At 40.4% G+C, this 20,533-nt stretch overlaps 1 protein-coding gene and 1 long non-coding RNA gene across 2 annotated transcripts in view; one reads left to right on the top strand and one right to left on the bottom strand.

Annotated features, from left to right (window-relative positions):
• LOC143729281 (uncharacterized) overlaps positions 1-20,533 on the top strand; it is a 108,305-nt gene that overhangs the window by 32,917 nt on the left and 54,855 nt on the right. The gene's annotated exons all lie outside the window — the stretch shown is intronic.
• cnksr3 (cnksr family member 3) overlaps positions 4,892-20,533 on the bottom strand; it is a 40,962-nt gene continuing 25,320 nt past the window's right edge. Inside the window, exons 6-13 of the mRNA XM_077220447.1 lie at positions 18,042-18,161; positions 17,894-17,953; positions 17,636-17,704; positions 13,753-13,899; positions 10,877-11,004; positions 9,970-10,157; positions 8,941-9,027; positions 4,892-6,977 (exon numbers count right to left, since the gene is read on the bottom strand). Coding sequence (XP_077076562.1) covers positions 6,685-6,977; positions 8,941-9,027; positions 9,970-10,157; positions 10,877-11,004; positions 13,753-13,899; positions 17,636-17,704; positions 17,894-17,953; positions 18,042-18,161 — 1,092 coding nt within the window. The 3' untranslated portion in view covers positions 4,892-6,684. The remainder of the gene's footprint in view (positions 6,978-8,940; positions 9,028-9,969; positions 10,158-10,876; positions 11,005-13,752; positions 13,900-17,635; positions 17,705-17,893; positions 17,954-18,041; positions 18,162-20,533) is intronic.

Raw genomic sequence — 20,533 nt, 5'->3', positions numbered from 1 at the left:
AGACCCAGACAGGATAAATTTGTAAGAGTCGATTATGCTACGCTTGGGCGTTGAATAGGTGATGCCCTAAGTTAACATAAGTCAGATGCGTAGCGGACTTTCTACACCACCCTCCAATCATCCTGTGCAAATGTTTACACCCCCTGATTTTTAATTCATCGTGTTTCCTTCTTGGAGCATCAGTGAATGTTTTCACCATTTGTAATAGTTGTGTATGCGTCCCTCAGTTGTCACCAGTGTGAAAAGATGGAGCTTAAATCAATACAATAGCCGCGTTTCCACTGCCTGGCATGACGTTTGATCCAGAAAGGCGTGTTAGGGGCGGGGTTTAGGGTAGTGTTGCGGGGCTACTGGCCCGGCAGTGGAAACGCAAGCCCGGTGCTTAAGGCCTGAGGCCACTGGCTCGGCTCGGCTCGGCTCGCTGTTAGCCCTGGCCCGACAGTGGAAACGCGGCTAGTGACTGTTGGAAAGGGTTCAAATATGCAGAAGAAGTTGGAAAACCAAAGAATGTGCGGCAGGACAATGGAGGTTTTTCTGGACAAACTTGTCATAAAAACAGTCATGGATCATCCAGGTAATAACGCACAGTATTAAGAACACTTTTTACAAGTTGAAGTCTAGTAATTACGGTAAATCCGACGATTTGGTTTAGAACTACAAACACGAATAAAAATGTAAAACTACAAACATGGGGGATGTTTTCGACCGACTGTTAAGTTTAGATAAAAGGGTTTGAGGAAGTAACAATCAACATTTAACTTAATAAAACATATTTATTTAATGTTATCTCTGTTAAATTTTAATCTGCAACAACAGTGTGAACTTTTATAAAGATCCGTTTGGCCATTAACTAAAATGCATCATTATACAAAATATGAGGAGAGTTCTCAGCATGAAAGACCAGCGATCATGCATGTGATGGAAGGTTCAACCTGTATGTGACCTCATTGACTCAGGTTGCGACAGGGTGGGCGGAGGTGGATGTCCCTGGTGGAGAGCTAGACCTTCTGATCCGGATGTCGCAGCTCTTCTGGCATCAACCTGGCTCTTATACCTCTGTGCTCCCCTCTCCAGGTGGATATGTGCTGAGTCCCAAACCCTCTTGCTCTCCTCGAACCAATGGTTCACAGCTGGAACGTCTGATGGCTTACCTGACCAGGGAAACAGGGGCGGTTGCTAACCAAGTATGCATTGGAAGGGTGTTAATCCTTTGGTGGATTGTCGCAAGGAGTTTTGAGCAAACTCGGCCCAAGGGAGATAGCGGTTCCAGCTGTGCTGATTGTTGTCCCTTTTGCTCGGTTTAGCCATTTATTTGAGGATGGTGTCCTAAATAAGGCTGACAGAGACCCCCAGCAGTTGGAAGAAGGCTTTCCATACAGATGAGATAAACTCTGGGCTGTGGTCAGAGACTACATCTTCAGGCAGTTCGTAATTATCCTAATAATCCAGCAGTCTCCATAGCAGATCAAAGCCCCTTCAAAGGGATGAGAATTGGCCTTAGAGAATTGGTCTACAGCAATGAGGATGCATGTGAAAGAATTGGATGAAGGCAGATCAGTGATGATGTCTATACTGATGTGTGACCAGGGTCTATGTGGGATGGGAAGTGGTACCAATTTACATTCGGGTAGGTGATGGGGGGTGGGGGGATCTTCGAGATAGCACATGTGGGTCAGTCCCGCACAAACCGAGCAAGACCTGGTTCATACCTGGCCATCAGTAGTGATTGAGTAGGAGCGAGAGGGTCTGCTGGGTGCCTGGGTGTCCAGAGCCTGGAGATGAGTGAACTGAGTCCATGAGGGACAATCATGTGGTGGACGGCACGTGCCTTCGTCCCTCAGGACCTCCTGGGCGGAGCGGGTTCAGAGCGAGTCGCAACGGAGATCTGGACGTCCAGTGACCACTGGATAGGACTGGTGATGATGGCTGGAGGGAGAATAGATTCTGGTGGTTGAATATTACAATTGGGTGAATGTAATCTTGACAGTCTATCGGCCTTTAGATTCTTTTCTAAAGGTCTTTTTCTAGGGTCTGTAGGTTATGGTGAAATGGAAATGTGTGAAAAAGACAGCCCAACAAGCCTGAGGGGGATTGAGACAGAAAGCATCACGTCAGTATTCCAAATTTCAATGATTCGTTATTACTTTAAAGGGGTGTTTGGCTCCCTCCAACCAGTGTCTCCACTCTTCCAGAGCCAGTTTTATAGCTAACAGCTTTCGATTACAGATGTCATAATTTTGCTCCGCCAGGGACAGTTTCTTAGAGTAGAAGGCACATGAATGGAGTTTGATAGGATTCCCCTGCCGCTGTGAAAGAACCGCGCCTACCCCTGTGATGGATGCATCCACTTCTACGACAAACGGGAGTCCTGGGTTAGGATGAGCTAAGGTAGGGGCGGTGCAAAAGGCCTCCTTCAAATGTTGAAACACTTTCATGGCTGATGGATCCCAGGATGGAGACTTGGGCCGGTTCTTTAACATGGAAGTTGAGGTTCGGTGATCTTAATGAAGTTGGCGACGAGACATCTATAGAAATTATCCCAGGATTTTATGTAACTCCTTGATAGTGGATGGTTTTGGCCAGTCCTTGAGTGCCTGTACCTTCCCCTGGTCCATTTGAATTCCCTGTTCGCTGATGACGTAGACCATGAAGTGAATGATGGTCTTGTAGAACTCACATTTTCCCAGCTTTAAATACAGATGTTGAGCTCTCAGTTTTTGCAGGACCTGCGTAATATGTTGGCGATGGTCGGCAAGGTTCAGAAAGAAAATGATGATATCGTCGATGTACACGATGAAGAACTGAATGGAGTAACTCCCGTAACACCTCATTTATAAAGCCTTGGAATTCAGTTGGCTTGTCTGTACGGCATGACAAGATACCTGAAAGAGTGATGAAAGCTGTTTTCCACTCGTCTCCGTATTCGAATTCGCCATGTTGTCACTGTCATGTGACCTACATGTATGCATTGGTTGCGTCACTTCACTGCCATTCACAAATACTCTCCTGTGGCTTAGAAAATATTAAAGTTGATATTAAAGTGTCCATTGCATGCACACTTCAGAATCGCGCCGGAAGAAGCAGGGCATCCGGGTAATTTTTACCTAATACCTAATTAAGTTATACCTCTTTTATGACTACTGTAATTTCGGACATACTTCTTTTGTCACACTGTTTTTTGCCTACTAAATACAGTAGTAGGGAATTATGTAATTTTAGATGCAGATTGAGGTTTTACTTATTGGAGCAAAAACATGTACACATAATCTCTTAGAATATAATTTGCATTTAGAAGGATGTACTGTTACTTCAACCTCTTCAGTTAAAGATCTGGGTGTTATTTTAGACAGCAACTTGTCATTTGATAATCATATTTCATGTTACAAAAACAGCTTTTTCCTCAGAAACGCCGCTAAGCTCCGGAACATTTTCTCTGTTTCTGAAGCAGAAAAGCTAGTTCATGCATTCATGACCTCTAGACTAGATTATTGTAATGCATTACTAGCTGGTTGTCCTGCGTCCTCAATAAACAAGCTACAGTTAATCCAGAATGCAGCTGCTAGAGTTCTTACTAGGTGAAAATATGATCATATAACACCAATTTTATCATCTCTACACTGGTTACCTATGAAGTTCTGTATCAATTATAAAGTATTGCTACTGACCTATAAGGCCCTACACGTTTTAGCTCCTGTGTATTTAACTGATCTTCTATCACCCTACAATCCATCATGCTCTTTAAGGTCACAAAACTCAGGGTTTCTGATATTAACTAAGATATCCAAGTTTATCTAAGTCCACTAAACGAGAGAGAAAGTTTTCAAGTTTGGGTCCTAAACTCTGGAATAGCCTTCCTGATAATGTTCAGCACTCCGACTCATTTTCTCAGTTTAAATCTTAAAGACACATCTCTTCAGCCAAGCATTCACATCCTGCATCTCATAACCTTATACTCCTGTTATATTAGATCAAAAGACTATGTATTGCTAAAAATGCTATGAAAAGCAGCTATGCTAATTATTTTCCATTTGCTTTCTATTTCTACCTCAGGATTACATCAGCTCCAGTCTGGATCTAGCATCTTATGAAGACTTCAGTTGACCCAACACCTGTGATGACTTGAGAAACTCCAACTCCTGCGAGAACTTCAGATGACGCCAACTCTGAATCAACATGCATAACTACCAAACGTTCTATATGTTGTAATCATTACGATCACAACTTACTGTTTTATTTAGATCATGTTTCTGCTTAAATTAATACATGAGGCTAGCTAACTGCACGATTTTCATTATCTTAGAACTGTACATTTTTGACAAATTGACACAGTCACATCTGATAACAGATCACTCTACAATGTAATGTAGATTAGAAGCCGGCATTTTCTATAAAGCTGCTTTGTATTGCGAATGTATTGTGAAAAGTAGCTTATACAAATAAATGTGAATTGAACTAAATGGGAATACCATACCATCTCTTTGTGATCTAATCCCAAAAACAGTGGTTAAGGCTTGTCTTGCTCCAAATTCAAGTAATAAAATGATTCATGCTCTCTTTCATAGAGAGGTTGTCACCAAGCCATAGTAACTGCATATTGAAAAGGTTCTCAAATAATAACGATTAATTTGTGATAAGATTAGCTACCTTATTAAACAAATAAACAATTTTATAGATTAATTATGTAGAAATAGTTGGAATTAATAGATTTAAAGCCATTTAGAGACATATTTTTATTTCTATTTTACTGTAGGCAGAACATTTTGGTTTTGATACACACAAAAAAACTCAGCAGTCGATTGTCTTACTGAGCGCCGCCTGGAGGAAAACCATAAAGAAAATATTAGCTAAGCTGACGCATTTGCCCCAGACAAGAATCCATGGTATGAGAGGATTTTCCCCTTTATAGCATTCTTTATTAATAGTGTTTAACAACATAAACAAGTATCAAGTACTATCCTTTCTTGTTCAAAACTGACTTGCTCCAGTGTTTCAGTAGCCTGGTTTTAGGACTCAAGAGTGTGCTTGTTTATAATAGTTTATTTGCATCTGTTACAGTTGAAATGATTTAAACAGAAGACCATTTATATTGTCTAAGACAGGCAGATATTTGAACACTGAATGTAAGTTAGTAAAGTAAAAATGATTTCAGACTTTATATTGTGCTCATGTTATGTTGCAAACACTTCAGACTATGAAATAGATACATCTTCTCACCAGTGTTCTCTGCCATTCAGAGTTGAGTTTAGAATGCCAATTCCTGAATTTGAATTGAGGTAGCAAACGGGATACAGGAAGTCAAATTAAATGGAATGAACAGAATAAACTGCTATTGGTCTAGTATTTAATAAATATATTCAACAACAACAAAATGTATATAACACACAGTACCATTCAAAGGTTTGTGGTCGGTCTGATTTTTTAAAGTCCCCCTGTGGTGAAAATTAAGCTTTTAATGTTGTTTATGTGTTGTTTTTAATATGCTTTAAGACAAACCATGTACAAATTCATAAGTCAACACCATTGCTGAGTATTTACTCTTTAAAACTGCAGTGAACCAAAGACAGAAACTCCAGTCACAAAATACATAACCATTCAGATCAACATGTGATGTCAACGAATGGATCTCTGAGCTGGAGGCGGGGCTAATTACTCAAGTCTTCAGCCACATGATCCTTCAGATATGCTGATTTGGTAACATATTATCACAGTTAATAACAATAAAATTGTTGATTAGTATTTTTGAGGAAACAGAGATACATATTTTCTTTTAGAAATCTTTGATTTATTTTAAATAGAAGTAATGTAACAATGTTAAAGTGTTTACTGTCACTTTTGACCGATTTATTGCATACTTGCTGAATAAAGGTATTAATTTCCTTCAAAAAAAAAATCTTACTGACCTCAATATAGTGGTGCTGTATGACACAATGAAAAACTTTTGACTGCTAGAGTCTGTTGACTGTTGAGAGTGTGAAGTGTTAAACTTCGTTTTGAGAAATGTCTAATCAGTTGAGAATAACGTATATATTCTACTTATCAGTCATTAGTCAAAATGTCTTGGAATCATTGAAATCATTACCTTGCATTTCAGTAAATTCAACTTCCTGTCATTCGAATTCAAGACCATTCCAACTTCCTGTGAGTCGTGGCGAAATCAATTCAAATTCACTCTTGTGAATAGAAAAGAAGTCAATTTTAAAATCTGAAAATTTCCCAAACATGAATAGGACTTTAAGTGCCTTATAAACATATCAATGTGCAATGTTTATTAAATAAGGGACACTTATTAAAAAAAACAAACAACTTTTTTTGTTTAGTTTTTCTTGCTCATATCTTCTCTATATTTCAGAGATGAAATGGCTTTAACTTAAATAAGGCATATGTTTAAAATAGAAGGCTATTTAGCAAGTGGAAAATAAGTCGGACCAGTATCTATAATATACAATATATGCACAAATTTAATAACTTATAACACAGTTCCAAGTGAAAATCCTTTTAAAGACCTGATTTATCAGAGAAATAGAGTTTTCAGTAGTGTCTTGATGAAAAGTAACAGGCGTTCCACCGAGGAGGTCTTTAATACTGGCCGAGCTGAATTTCAACAGATCCTGGTCTCAGATCCTATGGAACATTCCAGATTTTAAGAGATAATACTGCACACGGATGGCAGACACCCAGCAGCCTTCAGTGCGTGAGCAGCTTGAGTCGTGCGATCCAGCTGCTGAGCAGAGAGGGTTCAGACGGGGGTCTCTTGGGAGATTTCGGCGCAGGCTTGCGTGCCATGGCTTCCTGGTAGGGTATGGTGGCGCTGTCGTGTAGGTTTGCATTGATGAAACACTGGCTGCCGCGGATGTGGTCGACCCCTCGGACGAGCTGGCGTTCGCCTGTGGGCCGGTAGGGCAGTGGGTAACAGGGCGACTCTTCTGAGATGGTGGGGATCTGTTCGTTACTCAGATACCTGTGTGAAACCTCCTCACCTGAGGACAGACATGACACACCATTTAAGGATGGAAACCCTTTTAGGCCCTATTTAGACTTGGTATTAAGATGCGTTTTGGTCAATCGGATCACAAGTGGACGGCGCTAAATACAAGTGTAAACGGTGTCTAAAACGCTTTGAGCTTGTCCGCTTTCGACCACTTCCAGAGGTAGTCAAAAACGCGTTGCTTTCGTAGTGCAAACGCTCATGTTGTCGAATACGTTCAAACAGAATGCTTACTCTCCGCCTACTGAGCTAACGCGTAAACATTGTGGGAAGTGCGCAAGCCAGACGGGATTTAATCTTAAGACCCAAGTTTGGTTTGAAGATGAAAAACATGCCAAGCCCAATCTTCTCTCATCATTCCTGATTTCTAATACTCTGTCCTGTGGCTGTCAGAGCAGAAACCAAAGCTTTTTCTGTCGTCTCCGTGCTCGTTCATATGTAAATTGTGCTAGCTTATTTTGTCTATTAGATCGAAAGATTTGGAAAAAAAAAACGTGCATTTACTCGCATTTACATAGACCCTCTCCTCGAAGAAATCAGCCAAACGCATCTTAATACCAGGTGTAAACAGGTTCTTAATGAGAGATTTTATCATAAGGGGCTTTCGCACCGAGTAGTTCTAGGAACTTAGTTATAGGAACTAGCCACCAGGGTGGTTTCCCGAGAACTAATGGTTCCCCTAGGAACATTTTCCTGGCTGCATTCGCACCGCCAGTAGGAACTCTGAAGTGACGCAAGACACGCTTGTTGTGACTTTTATTTTGACGGCGTTGAGAATGTCAACCATAGCCTGAGCACACAGTGCTCGCATTCTCCGTGCTCATTAGCTTACGATCTGACTAACAGTCTACTCTGAAGTAGGAGCTAAATTAGTTCCTCCAAAAAGAGTTCCTAGAGCTAAATTAGTTCCTACTGTAGTCCCTGCAAACTAGAACACACAAAAAAGCTGGTAGGCTACTTCCGTGGAAAACCTTCAGCAGGGTACAATATTGCATTATTCCCTAAAAAAGTAACTAAGTGACATTACTTTTGCACTATGTTACGTTACTGTTGCGTCACTTTTTATCTCCTGGCTAATGCTCACTATCTTCCAGGTACACTTTTAATGTATAAAAGTATACTTTTAAGTGTAAGAGTAGTAAACTTTGAGTACACAACTGGTTTACAACTACATTTTGTGTTTGTACAGCAACTATACTACAAGTGAACTTATAGGTATACCACTATACTTACTGTACTATAGTTTACTAGTTAAATACTTTATGTACTTTGAAGTGTACTCTTAGTAAACTACTACTTTAGTAGTTTCATACTGCAAGTATACTTGTAAGTTACCAGGGACATAAAAGTGCCCAAAGCAGAAGTTCATTAGTTACGTCCATAAATGAATCAGAACTTATTCCTTTTGTGCAAACTATGGTACCATTGATTTCAGATTTACGGTTAAGTCACATTTACTATTGTTCAGAGGGATTTTGCTGTCAAAATCACAAAATACAAATTCACACATAATATGAATTTAACAACAAGTTTGTAAGCAAAATCACTGCATTGACCAACAGTAACTTCTGTGTGAGCTGTGTTTCATACACTCTTTATGATAGACGGGTTTTTTTTGCTACCGACTAAGCAACAATGTAAAAGAAAATTCATGATGCTGCATGATCACTATGACTTTAGTCCACAATCTTCAGTACAACAGGAACACAACTCTACATGTATTTCTAATCTGCAAAAACATTCCACATGTTTACTGATGTTTGACCCAAATGAACTATGGGTATAGAGATATTACCCCTTGAGCTAATTACAGAGACAAAAATGCAAATATTACAGTGTTATCTGACCTTTGTCTGCTCCTGCCCATGTAATTGTGCTTGTGAAATGTTTACGTTGACATCTGGAGATTAACACGCTTCAGTAGTAGTTTACACATAGGCAGGTGTTGTGCTTACCTTTCCTTCCAAGAGCCCAGGGCCTGGAGGGAGAGTCCGACGCGCCCAGGCAAGTGTCTACCGGCATGGACATGGGACGTGGCTTTCCTAAAGCATGTGCACAAAGACAGAATCAGTCTAATTCAGTATTGGCTTCAGGCATGATGGATAAGACATTTATTTATTCATTAAATCTTTACTAAAAACTTGGGTCATTCAGACGAAATTAAAGTAATGATATCTCGCAGTTCGGTAAGTAAGTCATGTTGATTCAGTAAGTTCATTCAGTGAATGATTTGTCAGAATTGATTCTGATAAATTTTGTTAGTCTTTTAAACCATTTATTAACAGAACTGGCTCATAAAAGTCCTTGAACTGGACCAAACTGTCAGACTGTGAGTCTTTTGAGCCATTTATTAGCAGAACCAGCTCATTAGATGAACTGGACAATGAACTCAGACGTGTCATCTGAATTATTAATTTGGTTTGCATTGGGTTTTTTTGCTGTTCAGACTACATGCTTCTAGACAAATGTAAGTTTGGATATGAAAAAAAAAAACATAACGGGTTATTTCACCCAAAAATTAATATTATTCCGCAATTTTCTCAATCTCAAGCCATCCTAGGTGTATATGACTTTCTTCTTTCAGCCAAACACAATCGGAGTTATATTAAAAAATATTCTTGCTCTTCCAAGCTTGATAAAGAGAGTATATGGTACCATAGATCTTGAAGCCAAAAAAAAGGCATCCATCCATCATAAAAGAAATCCATACGACTCCAGGGGGTTAATAAAGGCCTTCTGAAGCGAAGTGATGTGTCTTTGTAAGAAAAATATCCATAGTTAAAACTTTAAAAACTATAATCACTGGCTTCCGGTAACGGCCGTACGCGAGTTTAGTTCTGGCGGGAGAGTGACCTCTGACCCTAAACTTTGAAAGAATAAGTCATATACACCTAGTCTGGCTTTTTGGGTGAACTAACCCTTTAACAATTAAGTTATGTATAAGCGACAATATGTTTGCTGATGTTTGTTGAACAGATTCTGACCTCTAGATGGAGTCCGCTGTCTCAGTCTTGCTTGTGGGATGACGACCTCAGCTGGATTTACGCTAGGTTTGCTGGTGTAGTCGCTGACATTTGAACGCCGTCTACCAGCTAAATCCAGAGAGGAGTTGGGCGACTCTGAACCTTTTGGTCTCATCTTCACACCTGCACATTCACTCTTCTCTGCATCTCTACAGACAAACAGAGATAAAGAAGCATTTTAAGACAGCATTAAGGTGTAAGGCAGAAAAAAAATTCTCTAAGATGGTGGATGAAGTAATAAAGGCCTATAGGTTAAAAGTTCATAATTAGGCCTACAAATAAAAATTACTGTTCTACCCAATATTGGTGTCACTATGCATTTTTGTGCTTATTAGAGCATGTGTTTGTGACCATGTGCTTATGGTGCATTCAAGTCCTCTTAGGAAGTTTGGGTGTAAGAATTGTGAAGTTTTAATTATGTCTTCTGAGACATTCAAGACTGTTTGGTTGGAGTAAGATGGTGATGTACCTTTTCTAGAAAAAAATCAGCAAGATTTTTTAAAACTACTATCAAAATGACAAATCAAGAATGGACATCAGGGACAATGTATAAATAATGTTTTGTGCTAACGTTTGAGAACATTATTAAAGACCAGATAACTTTGAAGGGAAGTTCAATTAACGTCACTGGAAGAATGTTTGTTCATTAATTTAGCTGGGAATGTTTTCAGCATAATATACGAAGAATTCGCACCAAAACTGGAGTATAATTTGGGTTTAAAGCATCATTTGAAGAGCTTATTATGCCTTGGAAGGCAGCTGCCTATATAGGAAGTACAATGAGGGAGTTCACTGTTTTGAAACAGAGCCACAGAGTAATTGATAATTAATATGATGGCGATATGTTATCAGAGAAACAGATACTGACCTTGGGCTGTATGGCATGGAAGGAGGAGGAGGAATATAGAGATCTAAAATTGCAGGTTTCTCCGGCCGCTTGATGGGGATTTGCACAGGATTTCTGGATGACTGGGCGGCAGGCACATGCGATGGGCTCTAAAACAAACAAAGTTATTAGGCCCTCAATCTGCCATGTTTAAAATATATATGCATTTGATAACTGTGAGGAAACCCTTGCTAAATTACATCTTACATAATCTTTTTAAATGAGATTAACGGTTGGATCAATTTCACTCCATTTCAATCCATCGACCTTTGATCTCAACACCAAATCACTCCTATAAGATACTTTGTAGTGATGTTTTTTTTCCATCTCAAGGCCCTGCTTTGTTTATTAAGAGATTACATTTTTTTTTGAATGTAGACTTTCTTTAAGCCTTTAATCATAGACTTTGCCAGGGCAAGAATCAACTTAAGTCCACATCATTCATCTAGAACAAAGTACTGTTCTACTTCTGTAAAAAAAATAACAACCGGTAACAGTCTTTATACTTAAGTTCCTGTATGGATTATATGAATTGCATAAACAGATATTGAAAAGAATATTTGTTGGCAAGCAGGCCTTTCATGAATTGAAAGTTACATTTTGTAAACTAGATTTGTACACTTTCTGAAATGTGAGTGTTGCTTTGGTATGGAGGCAAAATAGTAAGAGCTGTGCAAGTAAACTTCACTCCTCTGGCCCCAAGAGGTGCGCTAGCAATTGAAGCTAGGTTTTTAGCATCCTTGTTAATGCGCCTACCTCCCATGACAGAAACGCCTCTTCGAATCCCGCTCGGAGCGGTGTGAGTATAACCGGAGGGGTTACGTTTGGTGCCGTGACCCTGATGGGAGTATGGTGTAATGGAGGCAAGCTAGTAAGAGCTGTGTGAGTAAACCTCACTCCCCTGATCTCAAGAGGCACGCTAGTGACTGCAGTCTTTAGCGTCATTGTTATCGCACCCGCCTCCCATGCCGAAGATGTCAGTTCGGAGAAGATCGAGTAGAACCGGTAACATTTGTGCAAAAAACTCATCAACACAATGGTATAGGACATTATGGATGGTACTATGAGTTTGTAGGTAGTTGCTAAGTTGTTACTTAATGACCCAGGTAATTTTTTCAGGCAAAAAAAAAATCCCTGATTTCAGGAGTTGCACGATTAATCGCTAAAAATATCACGATCTCAATTCAAACACCCACGCAATCTTTTTCCTAAATGACAACGATTCCGCTTTGTCTATTATGTCTGTTTCACATCGCAAGCGTCAGTGAACTCGTAATTTGTCGCTGCCCATATTAATGAATGAGACTGTTGGCCGTCACACTTCCAATGTGAATTCATTGATATGGGCAGCGACAAAACCCGTCCTGCTCACGTTCCGCTAACCCTTGGAATGTTAAACTGGTTAAACCAAAGGCTTTAGGGACTTTGATTAACCTTTAAAAAAAGCGATCATCACACTGCAACATTCGAATCTGCGTTCGAGTTGCCGCTGATCTGGAGAGAGCAGCTGCCATTTAAATGTACAGTATAAAGCAGCTTTACAAACAGACTTTTCAACCACACATTATCATTATGTGTTACAAAGATTTAAATAACAGGGGATAAAAGTTTATAGTTTGGGTATAAACAGTAAATCGTGCTTTGAAAGTATTTTTGACTCTTTGTTACGCTTATTGTTACGCCAGGATGTGGCGACAAGTGTCTGTTTAAAAAAAATTGTTTGTCATTGAATCATTCATTTTAAAGATTTATTCACAAACACTGATTCATCCAATAACGAAACAAAGTCTTTATGAATGAGACATTGACTTTTTTTTTTTAAATAATTTAATTCAAATTTATATATTTTTTTAATTGACTAAAGCAATGAACCATCTGTCAGAACCTCTAGTTTGCATGTTTTTTTCATCAGAATCGTGGGATAATCGAAATCTCCATTTTACACAAAAAAACACTAATACATAAACTATTTCTCATGGATTTTTACATTAATGTTTTTTTATCAAATGGAAATCGCTTTTCTTGAGCTGTAGTCTACGTTCTGACCTTTAAAAAGAATGGCAAAGGGGTTTGGGAGAGTCCATATGGACTAATATTAGCTACAGTATTTCTAAAATCAATGGCTGCGTGACATTTGGACCGGGAGTTTAATCAAGTGGAAACACACATCCTGATGTGAAACCCTGCTGCTGGTCCAGCAATCTTAACTGATAATCAACACAAGTCAGCTATGAAAGATCTGTGAAATCTACATGCATTTTCAGAGCCAAGTTAATGTGTATTGGAGGGGAAGAAGCGTTTCATTGTTTTAGTCCTGCAACACCCATACAAATCCATCCACTCATGTTGAAACAATGAAAGTTCATGGAGTTTGAGCAAATGTGAAACACAGAGAAACAAACACACTGTAAAATACCTCACAAGCTATTACTATTTGAATACTGTTACGGTCTACACTAGTGTTCAAAAATTTGGGGTCAGGTAACATTTTTAAAATAAGTTTGTCTCTTATGCTCACTTGTATTTATTTGATAAAAAATATAGTAAAACAGTAATCAGTATCGTATGCTTTCAAAGCTAGCTTGCTATTGCTAGCCTCTCTGAACCTGCACACTCTAGCTTTAATAAAGTGTGTCATTTGCATTTGACTAAAGCATTCAAAACAGGCCATCCAGCATCAAACTGATGTCACTGGGCTAAAGCTGACATATCGGATTACTCAAAGTGGACAATATTTGTCCAGAACCATGCAAAAAGACTACTTTTCAACAATCCTGATGTCAACAGTATGCAGATTGGAATCCAGCCCAAATCTAAACAGACTGAGACAGTTATCTATAGGAGAGCGAGGGCAGTACCTGGACGACAGGGGGTCTCCAGCGCATGTTCTTCAGTGGTGCGGGTGTGAAGCCACAGGTGCCTGACGGTCTTTTCTTCACCATCAGTGTCACATTCTGAGGATCTTCCCTGAGCTTTTCCACCAGACTCTTCAAATGCCAGCCCACCTGAGAAGTTACAGGAGTACATCAGTTTATGCTCACAAAACATCTCAAAAACAGGTTCAGATCATATTTCACCCCAGAATCAATATAAGAAATGATATTTCACTTAATGAAAATGAATCATATTTCCAGTACCAGTTTAATTATGACAATAAGATTTATTTGCATTGGGGAACGACGTTCATAATAATTGCGCAGACTTCTCATTACTGCAATGCAGTATAAATAAATTATGTATTATTTAAATTGTAAATGTAAAGATTTTTTGTATTATTTTGGGGTGAAATGTATTTAATAATTTTGACTTTTAGTGCCTTTATCTCTTGTAACTACGACTTTCTCATAATTGTTTCGTTATTGCTTGTAACTGCAACTTAATTTCTCGACTTGTGCTTTCTCCTAATTATATACTATACTGTATTATTTATTTTAATAAGTAACTTTAATCTGTATCCAAATAAATTTTAACTTTATCTCACAATTATGTGACTTGTGTTTTGCTGTGAGGCGGAAATGCCCGTGTGAAAAAAGGACACTTAGGCATACTTTTAAAAAGAGTGCTTAATACAGAAATAATACACTTAAAAAGAATATACTTGCCACGTCTGTTCTTGTTTCACGTTTTCAGTGGATAATTGTTACAATACTTAAGTGTGAAATTGTCACGTCCGATGGGTGGATGAAGAAGACGACGGTAGATATTTTGCGAAGATACAAAATAGCAAAGGTTTCAATTCAAAATAGTGAAGATCCAAGATCAACATAACAGTGTGCTAGTGCACAAACAATAACCAGCAATCAAAGAGGAGTGAGATGGGAACAGGTGACTGTGATGATGATGAGGGTGATGAGGCGCAGGTGCAGGTGATGATGACAGGGGATTCTGGAAAGTGTAGTGAAGACACAGACGAAGAAGGCAGTTAATGTGACATAACTGGAGGTGGGCATCCTGGAGTCCATGACGGGAAGGCGGACCGGGTGCAGCTGGACGGACTCCAGGATTGTCCAGGTGGCCAGGGCGAAGCAGGACGTGCAGGCGGCCAGGGCGAAGCAGGACGTGCAGGCGGCCAGGGCGAAGCAGGACGTGCAGGCGGCCAGGGCGAAGCAGGACGTGCAGGCGGCCAGGGCGAAGCAGGACGAGCAGGCGGCCGTGCCGGTGAAGACCCTTCGGGCGGCCGTGGCGGTGAAGACCCTTCGGGCGGCCGTGGCGGTGAAGACCCTTCGGGCGGCCGTGGCGGCGGGGACCCTCCGGGTGGCGGCGGGGACCCTCCGGGTGGCGGCGGGGACACTTTGGGTGGCCGCGGCCGGGTAGGAGAAGTCCAGCGGCGAAGAGGACTTTGAGCTGGACCGGACCAGCGGCGAAGAGGACTTTGAGCTGGACCGGACCAGCGGCGAAGAGGACTTTGAGCTGGACCGGACCAGCGGCGAAGAGGACTTTGAGCTGGACCGGACCAGCGGCGAAGAGGACTTTGAGCTGGACCGGACCAGCGGCGAAGAGGACTTTGAGCTGGACCGGACCAGCGGCGAAGAGGACTTTGAGCTGGACCGGACCAGCGGCGAAGAGGACTTTGAGCTGGACCGGACCAGCGGCGAAGAGGACTTTGAGCTGGACCGGACCAGCGGCGAAGAGGACTTTGAGCTGGACCGGACCAGCGGCGAAGAGGACTTTGAGCTGGACCGGACCAGCGGCGAAGAGGACTTTGAGCTGGACCGGACCAGCGGCGAAGAGGACTTTGAGCTGGACCGGACCAGCGGCGAAGAGGACTTTGAGCTGGACCGGACCAGCGGCGAAGAGGACTTTGAGCTGGACCGGACCAGCGGCGAAGAGGACTTTGAGCTGGACCGGACCAGCGGCGAAGAGGACTTTGAGCTGGACCGGACCAGCGGCGAAGAGGACTTTGAGCTGGACCGGACCAGCGGCGAAGAGGACTTTGAGCTGGACCGGACCAGCGGTGAGGGCTCTTCGCTGGACGGGACCAGCGGTGAAGGCTCTTCGGGACGAGACCCTGACTGGATGCTCCATTTGGCGGCACGCACTGACATCACCGGGAGATCGGCCACGCTGGTCATCAACCCTGGACGTCCATAGACTGATCTGGTGACTGGGCTATGGATGAGGATGGATGGCGTGGCGAAGATGGCTGGAGACGGTGGCGTTCCGGACCGGGGCGCAACACTCTCCAGACACCGGAACCCAGTCTCTCTCCAAGATAGTCCGGTGGTGTCTGGGAGGTCCAGGGGACGATGGAATGTGATCCCGATCCGGAACAGGGTGCTGAGGGTTTCATCCTCCAGGGAACTGCTGAGGGCAAGAAAACTTTCTGGAGAACTCCAGGACATCGTGGTTCTCCTGAGCCATGTTGATGAACCGGATGTGTTCCTCCATATTTTTTGGCTGGTATTCTGTCACGTCCGATGGGTGGATGAAGAAGACGACGGTAGGCGAAGATACAAAATAGCAAAGGTTTTAATTCAAAATAGTGAAGATCCAAGATCAACATAACAGTGTGCTAGTGCACAAACAATAACCAGCAATCAAAGAGGAGTGAGAGGGGAACTTAAATACACAGATAATGACAAGGACAACAGGTGACGTTGATGATGATAATGAGGGTGATGAGGCGCAGGTGCAGGTGATGATGATGCAGGGGATTCTGGGAAGTGTAGTGAAGACACAGACGAAGAAGGCGGTGAATGTGACAGAAATAAGTGTAATGATTTTGATACGTTTTATGTCATTTACAATTAAATGAAATTGTATTATAGTTTACATTAATAGTAAATCCAATTTGTTGAACTTAAGAGCTTTTAGACCAATTTATGTGGGATTAAGTACATATTTATAAGTAATTTCATAACTACTTTTATTGTAATTTATATATGTTTAGAGTATTTTGCCAATGTACCGACAAGCATTTATGGTAAACTAAAATATAATTTAATGTCATTTCTACTGAAACTTTTATGTGTAAGTGTATTTGCAATTACAGTACACATTTATAATGATGAATTTGTAATTTAAATACATTTAAAATACATTACCTTTAATAATGTGATATCAAATAACACACTACAGTTAAAGTTATTATCAAGTACTTTACACATGCCTTAGTATGTTAATCAAAATAAGTGTAGTTCCTTTAAAACCAGACAAAAGATTAAGTGATTAATGTTTTAAGAGTGTACTTAAGTGTGTTAAGAAACATAGTCATGAAAGTGTACTCTAAGTTTACTTAAGTGGCATTTTATTTCATTAATCTTATATTACCGGAAAGTACAGTTTTTAAAACTATACTTTTAAGATAAATATACTGAATTACACTACAAGGGCACATTAAATAGAATTAAGTGCACTTCTTTTTCACAAGGGTGGACTTGAAATTAAACCTGAACATAAATGACCATAAATGGGGGAAAGTTGATCCTACTGTAGCTGAACAAATGCAGTCTGAATAGCTTTATGCTGTACAAACACAAATGGTTCGGCACCAGTGCTTTCACTGTACAGTAAATAATGAGGTGAATAAAAAACAGCACTGATCCAAAACAATGATAAAGTAGTCCATAACAATATGGTTATCCAAAAGGCTTTTCAGCACTGACATATCTCTCTCTCACATGGATCAGGTTTACTCAGTCCAACACAAAAAGCTCGCCATCTTGCTTCCTTTCACTCTTTCAGAGCAGATTAATTACCCATAATCCTCCTCACTATCATGTGACAGATGGATGGGCTCACCACTGTTTGTCTGTTGACTTGTATCACCTCATCGCCTGCATGAATCCGCTGAGTTCTGTCCGCTGGAGACTGAGGAGTGAAACAGAAACAGACATTATTAATCAATTGAAGCAATGCTCTGTTTCTTGTTTTATGGATCTTGGCAAACCATTAGACACTATGAAGTGTTGTGAATGATGCTGGACATTGATGCATTAACAGCAAAACGAGTCACAGCGATCTATTGTTCTATTAGTGAATTAAAGAAGCTCGGCTCACATTTTCTGTGGTTCCGGTGATGACGTGAAGTCCATCGTAAGTGGATTTGATATACATCCCCTTCAAAGAATAAGCAAATAACATGCAGTTGTTACATAACGAGCACAACAATACCAGCGAGTCATGTGAAAAAATTGTTGACACTAACCAGTCCCTCGCCTGGTTTGATATTGGGGATGGGGACTTCCTCCAAACAGGTCATGTGAGTTTTCAAGGGGTCAGAGGTAACACTCATGGTGGAGTCACAAATGCCAGTCAAAACCCGTGCCTTAAGTAAACAGAAAAAACAATGTTCTAGTACTTAGAATCTAGGGCTGAAACGATTCCTCGAGTTACTCGAGTTACTCGATTACAAAAATTCCTCGAGGCAAAAACTCTGCCTCGAAGCCTCGTTAAATTCCTATGACGCGGACCAAAGGCTACACGCGGCGCAGGGATTTGATTGTTTCACACGGACCGTTTATTCACACGGACCTGTTCAGGAAGCATATATTTTTAATTTAGTTAGCGCGATGGCGAAGAATGTATTTCCCAGAATTCGGGCCTATTTCGGTCCAGAGGGCGTAATTCTATTAAAAACTAATTCAATCTAATACATTTTATCACCACTAATTAGTATAAACAAAAACAAACCTAGACTTATTTTATGGCTGCTCTTACTAATGATTTTAACACATTTTATTGGTGTTTTGTGGTACAATATCTGTGTTTTGGTGTTGTCCGCCACCAGAGTTTTTACTTGTCGTAACAAATCTCAAACATTATTTATCACAAATTAATAATAAAAAAATGCAAATGAATTAAATGTTACCTGAACTAATAAACTACATGCACAGATTAAGCATATATATGCATTTTGTACTTTATTTTGCTTAATTTCTACCTGTCCCAAGGTTTAGCTGTCATTACCAACACGCTCTGCATAAAGGCACTTTTTAACAGTTTTTTCATCAAAGGTTTATTTGGTAGCCATGGTAACCTAATAGCATAGTGGAGCACATGGATTTCAAGCTGCAAGACTGATGCCTTGATGTCCAGAAAAGTAATAAATATACTTGTGGCGAACAGGACGGCCGAGGGACGTGAGAGAATGGCGCAAGGCCGGTGGTGCGATTGATAATGAGCAACACCTGTGAGCACACCGGTCTCGCATCTCTCACGGAGGAGCGGAAGCATAAAGGAGGAGCGACGACGTTGATGATCGAGAGAGGAACAGGCCTGATTTTAGTTGTGTTTTTGTATTTGTGTTTTATTTTAGCCAGCAGTCGTCCGCGAGGGGCTGCTGGCCGTTATGTTTTAGTTTGGGTAAGCCAGCAGTCGTCCGCGAGGGGCTGCTGGCGGTATTTTAGTTTGTTTGTTTTATTTTAAATAAAGTTTATTGTTAAATGTTCGCCGGTTCCCGCCTCCTTCTTCCCTGAACATTGCTACACTGGACTAAAATCAGGCCTGTTCCTCTCTCGATCATCAACGTCGTCGCTCCTCCTTTATGCTTCCGCTCCTCCGTGAGAGATGCGAGACCGGTGTGCTCACAGGTGTTGCTCATTATCAATCGCACCACCGGCCTTGCGCCATTCTCTCACGTCCCTCGGCCGTCCTGTTCGCCACAATACTCTTTATTCTTTGTGTTGGAATTGTACACTTATTATGCGTCATTACCATATGTGTTGTATTTCTGTATTTTTAAACATTTTTGGATTATTTTTTTATCACTTTATTAGTTAAAAAAGTGTACATTACATGTAGAAAGCTAGCTACACTTGCTTAGTCATCATCTTTGCTAGCAAGGCTAGTTTTTTTACTAAATTGTCATTCCCAGCACAGTCATTACCAGCACATTACAGCTTGTGCTGGTAATGACAGGTTGTGGTGGTGATGAGTGCAGATACACACAGTTCCTGTTTGTAATCAGATTAAACTATGTTTTGATGTTTAAACGAATTGATAGCTGGTGGGTTTTTTTTGGTCTGAAGTCACTTGCGCTCTTAAATTACAATAGGTTATGATCAGTGATTTGTCATCACCGCAACAAACTGTCATTACCAGAACTGGAATGTCATCACCATCACCATTACCATACATATTTTTGCCAATAAATTATGTATAAATTACAAAAACATCCTACAATTATATATTTCTGACAGAGTTGCACAGTCTAAATTATCACTGTATTAAAAAAGTTTTGACATATGGCATTCACTTAAAATAAGCTTATATTCCAAGCCAGGGTAGATTGATGAATCAGAAATGTAGATACTTAAGTGACTATAATTCATCTTGCAAGTAAAAATCAACAATCCCATTAAGTTCAAGATAATATAGATTCCATGTGAAACAACAAAATGTTTTAAAAGCACTGATTTATCATTTAAGTTTTATTTTTTTTACATACATTCGATGATGTGATGGTAATGACACATTTACTTGACATAGTTAAAAAAATGGCGAAAATCATAAATTCCCTTATCTTATGGTCTCAACCAAGCTCATAACACTGTACCTGACTTAAGGAATGATAATTTGATGTATACCAATTAGTCAAATTTGGGATTTTAATTTTCAAAATTGCAGCAACCCAATTTGGCCCTTAATCTGAGAAATGCCCAAATATGTAAATAAACGGCAGAAATTGTCTAAAGTGTG

The sequence above is a fragment of the Siphateles boraxobius genome, unplaced genomic scaffold (assembly GCF_051911475.1).
Source record: "Siphateles boraxobius isolate OS27281-9 unplaced genomic scaffold, OSU_SipBor_1 8, whole genome shotgun sequence".
Taxonomy (NCBI): Eukaryota; Metazoa; Chordata; class Actinopteri; order Cypriniformes; family Leuciscidae; genus Siphateles; species Siphateles boraxobius.
Note: the sequence above shows the minus strand (reverse complement) of the source record. Positions and strands in the feature narration are given on the sequence as shown.